Raw genomic sequence first — 15956 nt, 5'->3', positions numbered from 1 at the left:
TTTTTGAGATTTTGTCGTGATCATGTTTGTGTTCAGGTTAATTTTCTCATGACTGATTACTACTTAATAATTTGATATTATTTAGATTTAAACCTCATTTTTTTATCGATCTTATTTTTGACAACCATCCCTTGCTTGCTGGTTAACGAACTGCACCATCATTGAACAAAAATTTGTTAGTACCGAAAGTACCGAAATAAACTGGAAATACCGGTTCCTGAGAGGCATGGTACGGAAATTACCGGTTCCGAAAAATAGCTCCGGTTCCGGACACGCTATAACGTACCATAACCATATTAAAATTAAACTTGTTTTAAATTAAAAAAAAAGTTGTAGAAAATCTTTGAAATAAATAATAATATAAAAATATGTGATTATATATTTTTTTCCGCATTTTTTCCCTTCAGATACAGAAGAATTGTTACTTACACAAAATGTTAAAATATTCTGTTTTCAAGCAAATTTTTACTCGATGATCAATTTTTTTTTATTTTATTTTATTGTGAACTCATATTTTCCTAAATACATCTCTGTGAAACTATGGCGAGTGCCAGGACTATACTTTGCCTAGTTATAGACTACGACTATACAGCTACGTCAGTGGTCACGGGACGCGAAAACAAGGTCATATAAAGTGGCAGAAAAAGAACAAAGGATTTGAAAAGGAGTAAAGCTACTAGTTTCCATATACTATGCTGGTAACGTAACAACGACGTCACCTAGAACACATTTCCCTTTAAGGAATAAAATGCTCACTGGGTTTTGATTACTCGTTACTAATCGTTACTCGAGTACTAAAATTTCACTACCAATTTCCCCTGCTTAAGGGACATATTTTGAAAAAATAGATTCTTAGTACCCACGTTTTTCATTTTACGGTACCTAAGGAACTTCTACGCAAAATTTCATACTTCTAAAACCCATTTTAACAAATTTTTGAGACAACTTTCACCCCGTATTTCACTCTCTTAGGAGGTGAGTTTCCAAAAAAAATCGCTTTTAAGTACTCACTTTTGCCACTTAAGAAACCTCTATACCAAATATCATACCCCTAGGACTAATTTAAAAAAAATATATATAAAAAATTTCACCACCTATTTTACCCCCTTATTTATGTGTGAATTTCCAGAAATCGCTCCTCGCAGTGCTCAATTATGTCACCTGTGCAAAATGTCATACTTTTAGAAGCGATTTTAACAAATTTTTGTACAAACTTTCACCCCTAACTTTACCCTCGTAGGAGATAAATTTCCAAAAATCGAGTATCCACTTTCGTCACTTAAGAATCTTAAGACAAATTTATAAAAAATCTACAAACTTCTAACCCTAGTTTCGGTAGTTTCACCCCATTAAAGGTTGAATTTCTGAAAATCGTTTCTTAGTCTTCAATTACGCCGCTTAAGATACCTCTGTACAAAATTTCGTACTCCTAGAACAGATTTTAACAACTTTTTATGCAACATCCCTAATTTCAACCCCTTAGCCGCCGAATTTCCAAAAATCCAAAGCTCGGGATCTCTACTACCAGAAATCAACAGAAGAATTAAGTTAGCATGGATTACTTCTAACACGAAGCAATCCCTATATGCGACAGTTTCGATGGAAGACTGTAATTGTGTCTCGACTATCTTTTATTTGTCTGTAGATTTCGTAATGCTTTGCCTCATAGTCATAAATTTTAACATTAAGGTACGTCTACCAAGTAAGTAGAACAGCTGGTGATAAGGATTTGGCAAAACGTAAACATTAGATTTCCCTAAAGGGCTACAAAGCTTTTGAAAGCGGATTGTTTCATGCAAAACAAAATTTATTTAAATTAAAATTAAAGGTTAGAATGATACAAATCCTGCAGAACTGGAACCTGTATGTAGTACCGAATCTACCCATCTCTAGTAGAGGTGTGTAGTTCGTGAACTAAGTAGTTCCCATGAACTATTACGACCCCGGAAAGAAAGGAACTAGTTCCCGGTTAGACGCCGACGGAGCGACGGATCGGCCAGCGCGATCGTAGCCCGATGCTAGGCAGGAGTGGGGAGTGCCAGCCGTATGTTATCGGATCCTAGACGAACTAGAGGAACTAATTAAAAGACTAGTTCAAGGGAATCTATTCAGTCGGCAGATCCGAGATATAATACAAGGCAACGGCGATGGATTCGGCATTGTCTATTGCCAGAGCCGGCGTAATTACCACAAAAAAATTGTGGATACTGTTTTTGATTTTTAGTTTGTTCTTTGAATATTTTATGGGAATGTTTCAATTTAGGTCCCTAAAATTAAGAAATATCTTATAAAACGCGAAATAGATATTCTGAAGTTTTAGACAAAAACAAAAAGCTTGAAATGAGGCAAAATGCATTTTTTCGTAAAATTTTCGTATTATTTGCTCCAATTGATTTGTGATATAGGTTTTTAAAGACTGATTCGAGTTTTTTTATTTAATTTTTTTATCTGCAATAAAACTTACTATATGTTTTTAATATATGCAGTTACACGTCTCGTTATATTTTGTGCATTATAAAAATTATACAGATCATACTGTGAATAGTTCTGATTGACAGCGAAACCCATTAGCAAGCAACGGGGATGTCAATGTTAGTCGGGAAGTTTTGTGAACTAGAGACCTAGTTCAAGGAACTATTCGTCTGGAGGAACTAGAACTAAGGAACTAGTTCCTCCCAAGGACTTGGAATTCTCTCCTCTAATCTCTAGTATGTGATTGAGAGTTGCCGTCAGTATTATCAGACGGACTTCCGTTTTACCTGACACGCAGAACTGATAGGTAAAATGTTATGTGAAGACCGAGCTTTAATAGACCAAAATTCAATAATTTGTTTGCTGTTGAATGATTGGCTGACAAACATTGCCTTTTTGACGCCCAATAATTTATCCCGACTTAAAAAATGCATATTCCGGCATTTAAAAATTAAAAAGCAATTTTAGGCGAACGTAAAATAATTTTTGAAATATTTTACGAGATAATACCCACGTCGGAATTTGAAGTAATGCCTTGAAAAGGACAGGTATTTAAAATTCTTTATTAATCAAGTTTTTAATTAAGCTTAAGCTTAAGATTACTCGGCGGAGAATTATTAAATTGACGGCTGTATTAAAATGTGAAGAAGAAAAAAAAAACGAGGAAATATCAAGAGCTTTTGTTTTGTTGCTGAAAAGTTTCCAGATTGTGTTCAAATTAGAACAGAAAGTTTTAATTATTCCAAACCTTTTATTTTGTTTTTAAATGTCGCGTTTTAATGAACTTTTTTAGACAGGATGTTTCAAAAAACATGTGCCATCTCTCGTGGGGAGATTTCTCTCGTAAAGATAACCATAGAGAGGATTATTTTATTTTCCACACGATTTAGTTCCAAACGAACTGATGAAAGATTATAGACTTTATGACAGCGTTTCTGTAATTCCTTTTCGTTCCTTTGCCCCGTTCCCGGAAGCCCCTTTCTGCTCGACTTTCTTTATTTTAAATTGGCGCCTCAAAGGGCCGCACTCCACCTTTTCATTTATCCATTTAGAAGTGAAGCGTGACAACCGAAATCCTTTGTATTTTATCTGGCACAGGAACGAGTTGAATTTTTGGGGCAAAAAGGAGGAGTCCGTGCTCAAAGGAGGGAAAAATGCGACGACGCTACTCTAATAGAAAAATGATTGTCCCGAAGCTTTATGTGGAATTTTTCAAAATGGGATGTTGGACTGGAACTGTTACCATCGGGAGAGAAGGCGAGATAGCTCTGACGTAAAAATGTGATACGTCATCGGAGGAAGGCGGATAATCGTTTAATTGAAGATTATTTCAATTTAAAGAGATACCTTCTTCAATTATTAATGGATTCTTCTTATCTGGTACATAAAGACTTTTTCTGTTCTTAGACTAAGTTTAACCAACTACCATATGATCGAAAAAAAACAGCATCAAACACGCCAAAAGTTAGCTTTTCCTGCATCGGTGTAAATCATATTTCGTCTTAGCTTTGAGGATTATTTTATTTTCCAGACGATTTAGTTCCAAACGAACTGATGAAAGATTATAGACTTTATGACAGCGTTTCTGTAATTCCTTTTCGTTCCTTTGCCCCGTTCCCGGAAGCCCCTTTCTGCTCGACTTTCTTTATTTTAAATTGGCGCCTCAAAGGGCCGCACTCCACCTTTTCATTTATCCATTTAGAAGTGAAGCGTGACAACCGAAATCCTTTGTATTTTATCTGGCACAGGAACGAGTTGAATTTTTGGGGTAAAAATTATCATCGATTGTCATTACCCAGCGGTGTTTGGCACCGTCTTTTTTTTCGATCATACTGTATTAAAGAAGAAAGAATATCAAATTTAAAAAAAGTATTCAGGAAGTAATCCTTACCACACAAATAATGAAGCTATTATGAATATTTACTACTTTGGGAAAGTCCATATTGAATTTCGACCAGGGCCAGGGTAAGATTTTTGCAAAAATTATTATTAAAACTTCTTTGTTGTTCGAAATTTAAATCTCTGTTTATATGGAAATAAATCTGGCTCGCTTTAAAACTTTAACTAAACAAATAAAGGAAGCCTTTACGTCATTTTATGCAGAAGCCGCTTGCCGCTTTAATAATGAAAATACCGAAGTTTTCCACCAGCTTCGGATACATATTTCATAATATTAGTTTGGCGAAGTTTGCAGAGGCACGTTGTTCAATATAGGAAATATTAATGTCTCCTTTTTTGGGATCATTAATATTTGCGAGTGGAGATTCTCCTTAATAAAAAAAACTTTTAATGACGGTATTCTGACAGATATTCGGAAGTCATCAGTAATACAGAAGTACAATCAATAATACTTACAGATTTATTGTGTGTTCCCCTTTCTTCAGTTATAACGAGTTATAACTCATCATACAGTCTCAGGGCTTTGACAAAAGCCAGTATCTGATACGGCTCCACAGAGGCCAGCTCTCCATTTCCGATATCAGCCGTGTCAAAGTTTATTTTACAGTGGATACGAAAGTATGTTATGCATTAAAATCCGTATTCATAATATTTTGATTTTTAAGATTACAATTTTGACTTCTGATTATCTACAGCAGGATTTAAAATATGCATCCATATTGGGTATAAAACAAATGCTAAATGTCAAATACTATACAAATATAAAGCTATAAATAATTATTGTACCGTTTTACTAACAAACTGAATATTATGCACTGGCTTACTTATATGTATGTCTTAAATAGAAAACTATAGTTAAAAAGAATTCGTATAGTTTTAATCGATAACCATATGTCGATGTGTCAACAAGAAGCATTTATTTTATGTTACTATTGATGAACGTCATAAATGAGGAAAGTATACCCGCACATGTGTTTTTACGTCAGTCTTTTGATGAATGGTTGAAGTTAATTGGAAGAAATTGTTTAGTCTATTTATTTAGAGAAAATTTTACCAAACAAGATGTTTTATGTATAAGCAATTAATAAAATGACTAAGTGTGTTTATATTAATTAAATATTTTTTTGTATTCACGTATTTAAAGAAAATGAATATTTTGCCATTTTCTTAAGTATTTTCTACTATTCTGAAATGGAATTATATATGTATATGGATTCAGTTCATAAATCGTTGTATGAAATTATTCTTCTTATAGTACTATCTTGTAATGAAGATTCGCAATAATCGCGGCGAAACACTGTCTATCCTTTGCAGCTCGAAACAGTTCGTGTGAGTTCAGTCCAGTCCAGTCTCGTAAGTTTTTCAACCAAGAGTGCTTGCGTCTCCCAAGTCCTCTTCTGCCTTCTACCTTTCCTTCTATAATCAACTTCAGAAGCTTTGCTCTGCTACTGCGCATGACATGGCCCAGATATGCTGTCTTTCGTTTTTTTATATTTGCAATTAATTCCCTTTCCCTGTTAAGCCTCCCAAGAACCTCTTCATTGCGTACATGATTTGTCCAGGGTATTTTCTAACTCCACGTTGTACTGGTATTTTGTCTATTTCGTCTTGCCCTAACCTTATGTATGCTTTCTGATTCCAATATAGTGTTTTTAAGAATTTGATATCGTTCTTGTCTAGACCTTTTTCTTGCAAGATGTTAAACAGCACTGTGTGTTCTATTTTAGAACACACAGTGCTTAATATGAAACTATTGAGAACTCTATTGAAGCACTTCGAGATTTCATGAAAATATATTTTCTATTGCCGTAGGTAAAATAATACTTAAATGTTGATCTTCAGAGTTATGAAATGCGATTATATATTAAATGCTTATTATATGAAATGCGATATATTAATAAATCTAGTTATTATTTACTAAGTTTAGTTTATGCTAAAAAGATCCTCTATGGGATTGGTTAGATATAAGAGTAAATAATATTAGGTTAATATCTTTACTATGTGATGAGGTGTTCTGATGTTTGGTTTAGTTTGGTTTGGTTAGGTTCCGCCCCAGTTTTTCGTACAGAATCTACATTAGCCGTTGTTTCTTAGCTTCATTCTACTGAGGTGTTCATTGAGGAGACAGTATCCTGTTAAAAATCCCGTGACAATCCGAAGATTGTTCTTACTTAAATCAAGGAAAATCTATGATTTTTCTCGGTCGAAAGTATTGAGAATTTTCTTCGAGTGTTTTAGACCGTTGGAGGATCCCAGTGAGTGGAGCAATCACCTTTTCTAACCAGATCGTTTGCATTTTCATTACCTTCCCCTTGGTGGGCTGGCAATTAGAGCAGATGGTCATTTTCTTGCCGAATTTGTTCAGCTTCTCTAGGCATTCTTTGACCAGCTTCGAATTGATGGTTACTGAGTTGATCGCTCTTAAGCCTGCTTGACTATCGGATAAGATGGCTATTTCTTGTTTCCGATAGTTCCTATCTAAGATCCCAGTGAGCAAAGTTTTGTCACATTTAGGGAATATTATGGCACAGTTACGTATCTACGTTGTATTGCTTGATATCAGGCAAAATATGGGCCTGGTAACGTAACAACGACGTGACCTAGAACACAACATTTCCCTTAAAGGAATAAAATGCTCACTGGGATAAGTTGTAGGAATCATTCGATAGCGTAGATTTCTGCCTGAAGAATTTCTCTTGAATTGATGATATTTGAGTATGAGAAGGTGAAAAAATGTACTTAATTTAGTGACCCCTAAGAATTTCCAATACCAATATCACAGCCTCTTGTGTACCATCTGGCCACCACTATCCATATTTGCAGAAAAATAGGTGCAGTAGGTAAGACGCTGACTTTCCAAAACTTTTAAAGTTAGTTACTGAATAAACTGTGGTAAAACCAAACATAAAATATATGCCATTTTTTCTGACGATTTCTTTTTCTGACAAATTCGCACAATAATGTGTAACAAATTTTCGTACAAATTAGGTTCCAACATAAACGATTAGTTCGGATATTGTCGCAAAGTATTAATTCTTAACATGGCTGTGGAAATCTATACTAATATATAAAATCCATAAGTGATTGACATACTGATTAATCACGATCCTGCTCAAACCACTCAACGTAAGAAGCTCAATTTTGGCATACAGGTTGATTCTAGTTCCAAGAGGACGGTCAAGTTTCCGAAAAAACGCTTAAACACGTATATTTTATTTTATCTTTTTACATATTTTAAGATTTTTTAAAAATGTATACAGGGTGTTTCAAAAAATCTGGTCATTGATTAATCACGATCCTGCTTAAAGCGCTTGACGGAAAAAGCTGATTTTTGGAAAACAGATTGACTTTAGGGTGTACAGGTTCGATAAGAAGGGATTTTTCGAAACTTGAATTCTAAGGGGGTGAAACTATCCCTCAAATATTAAAATATTTTTTATTTAAAAACCGGTGAGTTTTTCGAAAAAACTCTTAAACACGTATATTTTATTTTGTTGTTTTACATATTTTAAGATTTTTTATAAATTTATACAGGGTGTTTCATAAAATATGACCATTGAGTAATCACGATTCTGCTTAAACTGCTTGACGTTTAAAGCTGATTTTTGGTAAACGGATTGACTGTGGGGTGTAGAGGTTCCACAAGGAGGGGTTTCTCGAATCTCAAATTCCAAGAGGGTGAAAACGCCCCTCAAATATTACAATATTTGTCATTTAAAAAACGGTTAGTCTTTCGGGAAAACGCTTGGACAAGCATAATTTATTTGGTTTTTTTACATATTTTGAAATGTTTTAAAAAATCATATAGGGTGTTCCAAAAAGTTGGGTAATTTCTTAACCACGATTCTGCTTAAACTGCTTGACGTAAAAAGCTTATTTTTGGCCAACGGATTTTTCGAAAGTCAAATTTCAACGAGATGAAACTACCCCTCAAATATTACCAAGTTATATAATAATATCGCCATATTGTTTTTTCTCATGCTGACATAAATGTGAGAAAATTTTATCCAGTTTGTATGTTAATGGAAATTCTTGCTTTGCTTTATCATCACCATTACAAATGATTAATTCGACGCGAACGAAGTCGCTGGTACACGCTAGTAACTTATAAATATTCCACCTCCTTTTTTGACTTATTCTTACTAATCTGTTTTCACTAATAACAAAATATTCCAAATCAACGTATATTTTATCTCGGACTTCAAAACATAAAACGAACAAAATCTACGAACGACAGCAGATACACTTTCTTCGAGGTCCATTTACATCTTTTTACTTGATTTCCAACGATTCATTAACAGTTGTTACAGACACCCGTCTCGCAGAATAAGAGATAAAGACATAAAACAGAAACAATAACGGCGACAGTTTGCAATTATTCGCAGCAATAATTACATCGTTATTGCAGTAAATCAGTGGGATGGAACAGGTGGCACAGTTACCCACAAAGAAACTAGCGTAGCGCGACCGCTCCAAACGAAATTCAAACTCCCTTTCTCGTTGTCGATTTTATCTCTTGTGTGTGTTTTGGAGGAAAGGGAAAGAGATTGACTGGAGAGAATTGAAATTGAATAATTGAAAGGAATCGATGATAACTGGCTGCTGTGTTTTTTACAAGTTTTTTAAATTAACATCATTGCTTTCTTATTATCCGGAATCTATAAATTCACTTTATTTTCATCGTTTGATTATGTATTCTTTTAGAAAATTATCGGTTAAGTATTTATTTTTGTATAAATAATTATTAAGAGAAACTATCAGCCGAACAAAAGAATACGAACTTCCACTAGCCATATAGCACAGAATATCTAGCTACGCAACAGAAAAATACTCGAAATGAAAGAGCTAAAATTGCACAAATAGAATACTAGATGGCGCGACAATATCATAATCAGAATATAATTAGAAATTTTGAACTTTCGGTTTTGGATCGACGGCTCGTCGACTGCCTTGTAGCTCGGCTAAATATGCACAGTTGCCAGATTCAAAAAGACTTGAATTGGCATCCCATTCTTTTTACTGTGTATAATGCAGTATGTGTTTCTTTATATTCTTCTTTTCTTGTCAGATACACTTATATTAATTATTCCTTTGGCTATTAAAATAGTTTTAAGTAGGTATATTATTACAAAACATATACATTTTTAATATACACTACCTTATAATGTTAACTAAGAAAATACCTTTAATTACCTTAAAAATTAATAATATACAGGGCGTTGATAGTGATATTTATTAATGCTGGAACGTTAGTAATGAAATACAAGTTTAATAATAATGGAAATAATTTATTAAAATGTAGTACAAAAAATGTTAACTGACTAAAAAATACTATAATAACAAATTTCTTCCGTTTGCCACGTTATTTCTATAGACCTAGGTAGATTTTAAAAAGTGACACAGGTACAATTAATAATATATTAGTTCAACATAAAAGTTGCTGTCACGACATCGAACAATAAATTAATATTCGTAAAATAAATTAAAATTATTAATTAAACAAATCTTTATAAAGAAACGCAAGTATACCAAATTTGGGCACAATCGAACTCCAGGAAATTATATCATAATAGTGTACTATATTATGGTACCACTTGATATGCTTTAAGGTACCATAATATTGCAATGTAATTGCAATGTCACCGAAGATCCGTAGTATACCAAATTTAAGAACAATCGAACGCTATGAAATGGTATCGTAATATGGTACTATATTACGGTACCACCTTATATACATCATAGTACCATCATATGACAATGTCACCGAAAATACGTAGTATACAAAGTTTAAGCCCAATCGAACGCCAGGAAATGGTATCGTAATATGGTACTATATTAAGGTACCACTTTATATGCATCATAGTACCATCATATGACAATGTCACCGAAAATACGTAGTATCCCAAGTTTAAGTCCAATCGAACGCCATGTACCTAATATTGCTATGTCATCAAATATGGTACTATAGAAGGTACCACTTTATATGCTCCAAGATATAGTATATCAAGTATAAGCCCAATCGAACGCCATGTATCGTAATATGGTACTATATTATGGTATCACTTGATATGCTTCATGGTATCATAATATTGTAATGTCATGAAAAATAGTATATATCAAATACCGTATGATACCGAAAAAAACGGCGTCCAGTTGGCTGGAAAAGGACGATCGATGACATTTCCCATATAAATTTATATATAAAATGACAGCGATATTCATTTCATAGCCATCGCTAACGCCGTTTTTTCCCGATTATACGATATGAACTTGGTATGAACACAATCGAACGTCAGGAAGTGGTATCATAATAGTAGAACAATACTTATTATATTGTCGCCGAATTACAATGAAAATTCAGGATTCAATTATACAATCAAACGTCAGGAAGTGATTGTAATTTAGCTAATAAGATTTAATTCCAACTAACATGGCAAATTGAAAAAAACAGCTCTGATCTATTTTAATATGTTTAAATGATGTAGCAAATTTGAAGGTAGGCTTTATCAGGAAGTATTACGATATGAATTACACAATGGCAATACTGCACAAAATTCTTTTAAATTTTGTTTGTAGAAAACTGTTTTCCTTTAAATTTATTGCCCTCTATTATGTAGTAGCGAAACTACCGCATCAAAATATCTGATTTGGAGACAGGCTTTAAAAGCCTGTCTCCTTTTGCTACCTACAATTTTATACATGTAACGAGGCTTCTGTTGCGTAGCTAGATATTCTGTGCATATAGGCTTTATATACTTTGAGAACTCTTTCGACTCGATATATCTTCCTTCTTCTTTTTCTTCCTACTCTATAATAGGCAGATTGCCTGTTCATTCTTCACATCATGCCTACAATTTTTCAATCGATGGTAAGGTTATCACACCATCTTTTTCTTGCCCTTCCCGTACTTCTTCTTCCCAGTGGTGATTTGTCTCGAGCTAACCTTACTATTCTTCCCTCGTCCATTCGGCTTATATGTTCGTTCCATTGGCGTCTCTTTTGCTCAATACCCATTCATTAACGGTATCCACCTTGCATGTTTGCCTTATATTCGCTTCGTTCTCTATCTAGCAGCGTCTTATCTGTGATTTTGCGGAGGATTTTCATCTCGCCTGTTTCCAAGAATCCTTTTGTTTTTGCTGTATCCGGTCTGGTTTCTGCTGTGTAGATCATTATGGGTCTGACGACAGCCTTGTATATTCTTGACTTGACCTCGACACCTATTTTTCACCTTTTATTTTTCCATATGGTGTCGTTCAGACATCTAGCTACTCTCATTGCTTTTGTTGTTTGTTGTCTTACAGTCTTGTCTTGAGAGGTACGATATTTGTGGGCTCAAGATCATGTTCAGTGGTCGAATGAACAATAGGCCAATGTTCTCTTCACGGATGAGTCACGCTTTGGAATTCATCCGGATTCGAGAAGGCTTAGGGTATGGAGAGAACCGGGAAATCTTATTCGGTTGGATCATGTTCAGGAAGTGCACCCTTATCAAGGTGGAACAGTTATGGTCTGGGGAGGAGTCCAGTTAGGCCGAAAAACCGATCTCGTTTTTCTTGAAGGGTTTCTAACAGGAATCACATATCGTGATTTAATTCTTGAGCCTGTCGTGTTACCATACGCCAATGATTTTGGGAGAAACTTCATTCTCATGCATGACAATGCACGGCCTCATATCGCCAGAGTGGTAAGTGAGTTTATCAATTAAACATCTTACCCTGGCCGGCACAATCTCATGACCTCAACCCCATCGAGCACGTATGGGACGCGGTCCAAAGAAGAATTTTGAGAATGGGTATCCCTCGTGAAACTCGTAGGGATCTGGTTCGGGCCGTGAATGCAGCGTGGCAGGCTGTACCTCAAGAAGAGATCGACAACCTGATCAGGAGCATGGAGAAACGATGTAGGGCTGTAATGAACAGTAGAGGAGGCCATACCCTTTATTAAGTTAAAATGGGTTTATCTTTTTTTTTTAATTCACAGTCTAGAATAAAAAAAACGTGTGTATTTTTTGAGTTCAATAAAAATCAAGGTAAATTTAAAAAATTCGGTAAATTTGGCATTTTTATTTCCAGTACGTCCTGTAAACTATTTGTTTATTTTAATTTTATTATATCAGAAATGCAAATAATAAAATTACTGACGATGGCTGGATAAAATTGTAATATCCCTAAACTTTTCCGGCGTGTGTATTTTCATGGTGTCTGTCCGTCTGTAACACGATAACTCAAAAACCGCTAAACCGATTTTAACCAAATTATGCACAAAAATACTGCGGCACCCGAGAATCTGGCCATTAGTTATTGGTGGGGTTGGGGGGTTGGTAAGGGGGTATGGGAGGGGGTTAAAAATTTTAAAAAATCGTTACTCCAAAACCATGCATTATAAGATTAGGAATAATATTTGCAACAAAATTTGTAATGACATCAAAATCAGTCAAAGTCGCAGTTTTTGAGATATTCCGTGTTTCCGTAGTCCGTTTTTGAGAAAATCCGTGTGGAGAACTCCAAACTCCCATCGGACGCGACCCCAGGTGGCGGATAGGAGAAATAACCGCGGGCCAAAATTGGAAAATTCCTTTACTTTGAAACTAAAAGAACTGCCTACCAACTTTTTATTAACATATTTAATATGGGCGGCTATATACGTGGCGCCAATTTTTTTTTGTTATAATTTTTCAATAATTCTTTACACTTTTCTTTTTTCTTTTCAGCAAACCGGTTAAACGAATACATCAGCCACTACGAGCCGCTCACCTACGACACCCAAGATGTACATAAAGCCCATGTGCGCTGCCGGCGATCGGCGCCTTCCGCAAACAACGGCGTGCACGTGTCGTTTGCGGCGCACGGTCGCCGTTTTCGATTGCGGCTGAAGCGCGACCTGGACGTGTTCAGCGATAGACTGGAGGTGCACGGGGAACAGGGGCCGCTGGACGTCGATACGTCCCACATTTATAGTGGACATCTGATCGGTAAGTTATTGCCTGGTGTAAAGCGGAGACGATAATTCAATTCTCTGTTTTGTTTTAAGGCCGTCTTACGATTTACTTTTATTAAAATATTTTATTTGATAAAAATTTGCCAGGAGGAAGGCGGCGAGTATAGCCCCATTTTGTATACATTAGAACGATGAAAGAGTTCTTAAATCTGCAGCTCTATTGTACAGGGTGGGTTAAATTGGACGCTTTTAAAAGGAAAGATCCTTTTCTCTATGAGATTACGATTTTATCAAAAACATGATGGTGAAAACCACATCGATATCTGTTACCGTTTCGGAGTTACAAGGTGTTTTTCAAACATGTGCATTTTTAACAAATCGCTGTAACTTTTTTGCTATGAAAAATTTTGTGTTTTTGTGAAAACATTTCCAAAGCACCTTTTTACGTAGAATTTAATGGTTTAAGTATATTTTTTTAAATTAATAATTTAAGAGTTATCAACAGAAAAAATTATTTTTTATTTGGGGCACCCTGTATATTTTTAATTATCTGAAAAGAATTTAAAATTACCTTTCCAAAAATATAGTACACTTGATATTTTGTTACAATCCCCTTCAAAATACAGAATTTTTGAAGTTCGCCACTTTTAACTAGTAGGCTTTGGACGGCTTTGGACCTCTTATCGATGATATGCCCTTAATGGAACTCGAAAACATATTTTTCCAGCAAGACGATGCACTGCCTTTGAACGCTGAAGTTATCAGCAAATTTTTGCAGCCAATTTCAAGAATAATTGAATAGCTAACCAAGATCCCAGCCGTTGGTCGTCGAGGCCGCCTGACTTAGTGCCCATGGATCTAATCCTATGAATATATTTGCGGAAGAATAAAGGTTCCTTATTCTTCCGTATAATCTAGACAAGAATTAGAAATACTTAGCAGTTATGAGTATTTTTTTAAGGTGTATGAAACTTTCAGCCCCACTGAGTTGATGAATTCCGCGAGAAATGTTCAAAAACTGCCCCGTCTGTCCATAACAGAAGACGGTCGAACAAAACACCTGTAGCAAAATCTCATGTCTTGGTTTGCTATTTATTTTTATTGTTATTAGATATAGTTAAAATGTGTTGATGTTGGTTAAATATATTTTAAATTGTTATAAAATTCTGCATCTCTCATAGCAAATATTATTTTCGTTTTAATTGATGCTCATAGCTAGAATTTCTTTGCATTACAGCCGGTGCCGTTCAAAGCCTACTTATTTAAAGCGGGCGAATTTTTATATACTCTATATCTCGAAGAGGAATCGAGGAAAATATCAAGTGTGTTATATTTTTGGAAAGGTAATTTTAAATTCTTTTCAATAAATTAAAAATATACAGGGTGTCCCATATAAAAAATCAAATTTTCTGTTGATAATTCTTAAATTATTAATTTTAAAAAAATTATACTTAAACCATTAAATTCTACGTAAAAAGGTGCTTTGGAAATGATTTCATAAAAATACAAAATTTTCCATAGCAAAAAAGTTACAGCGATTTGTTAAAAATGCATATTTTTGAAAAACACCCCGTAACTCCGAAACGGTAACAGATATCGATATGCGGTTTTCACCATCATTTTTTTGATGAAAATTGAGCTCCAGACACCGATATTAGTTTTTGTCTATCCCCTATAGAAAAGGGTGTTTCCATTTAAAAGCGTCGAATTTGACCCACCCTGTACACATGAAACCAGCTTAGATTTAAAAAATCTGCTTTTATATTATTATATTATTTATTAGTTATACGAAACGAATCTTATATTCAATACTGTAGGAGTTAATGATCTCTTCTCGAGAATCTGGTTATCTCCGGTTAATCAGTCTTGTTAACTCATCCTTGAAGGCGAAAGAGTTAATTTGTAACAGCATGTGGCCAAGAACGTTGAACGCCACACTAAAATTTGTATATAATATGGCGTTCGCTTTATAACTGGAGCTCTAACAGCGCTAAAATTGATTTAGTTCAAATGGGTCGCGTAATTTATCACAGAGAATTGGTTGGATAGAAAATGGCGATGTATTATGTATTGTCTAGAATAGGATTGGGCTAATCAAGAATTATCGATTCAATTAATTTAGGTATTATACGATAGAATTATAATTCTGCACTTGATGGAAATGTCCCAAATAAGTGTCGCTAATTTAAACGACATTTATACAAATTAATGTCAATTGTGGATTATTATCGATGGTACTAAAGTATTTTATCTAAAATCGAGTCCAGAAATTCGGAGTTAAAAATATTTTCCAACGATTCCAACGACATCACAATTCATGTTTTATTTTAAATAGTTTTTCAGTGGAATTCATTGATTGACTGTAAAGGCGGAGATTGACTTCAGCCGAGCGCTGTAATGTAACACTTCGTAACACGAACTAGTGTTGCACAAGACAAGAATTCTTGTCTTGAAAATCAATTTCTTGTCTTGTCTTGAAATTCAAGACAAGAAATTTTCAAAGTCTTGTCTTGCAGATTTCTTGAATGGCAAAGTCTTGTCTTGTCTTGCAAGATTCTTGAAATTTCTTGTCTTGAAAAATTTTACATTCTAACAAATAGGTAATAATATTTCTATGTTTTATTTCATAAAAAAAGCGTCGTATA

The 15956-nt window shown here is 34.6% G+C and overlaps 1 protein-coding gene across 4 annotated transcripts in view; it reads left to right on the top strand.

Annotated features, from left to right (window-relative positions):
• LOC115884798 (disintegrin and metalloproteinase domain-containing protein 10) overlaps positions 1-15956 on the top strand; it is a 239004-nt gene that overhangs the window by 167961 nt on the left and 55087 nt on the right. For all 4 annotated transcript variants that reach the window (XM_030903484.1, XM_030903483.1, XM_030903482.1 and 1 more), the window contains exon 2: positions 13085-13345. In XM_030903484.1, the coding sequence (XP_030759344.1) occupies positions 13085-13345 (261 nt within the window). The remainder of the gene's footprint in view (positions 1-13084; positions 13346-15956) is intronic.

Source organism: Sitophilus oryzae, unplaced genomic scaffold (assembly GCF_002938485.1).
Source record: "Sitophilus oryzae breed Bouriz unplaced genomic scaffold, Soryzae_2.0 scaffold_357_pilon_pilon, whole genome shotgun sequence".
NCBI lineage: Eukaryota > Metazoa > Arthropoda > Insecta > Coleoptera > Curculionidae > Sitophilus > Sitophilus oryzae.
This window is presented reverse-complemented; position numbering and strand designations above follow the sequence as displayed.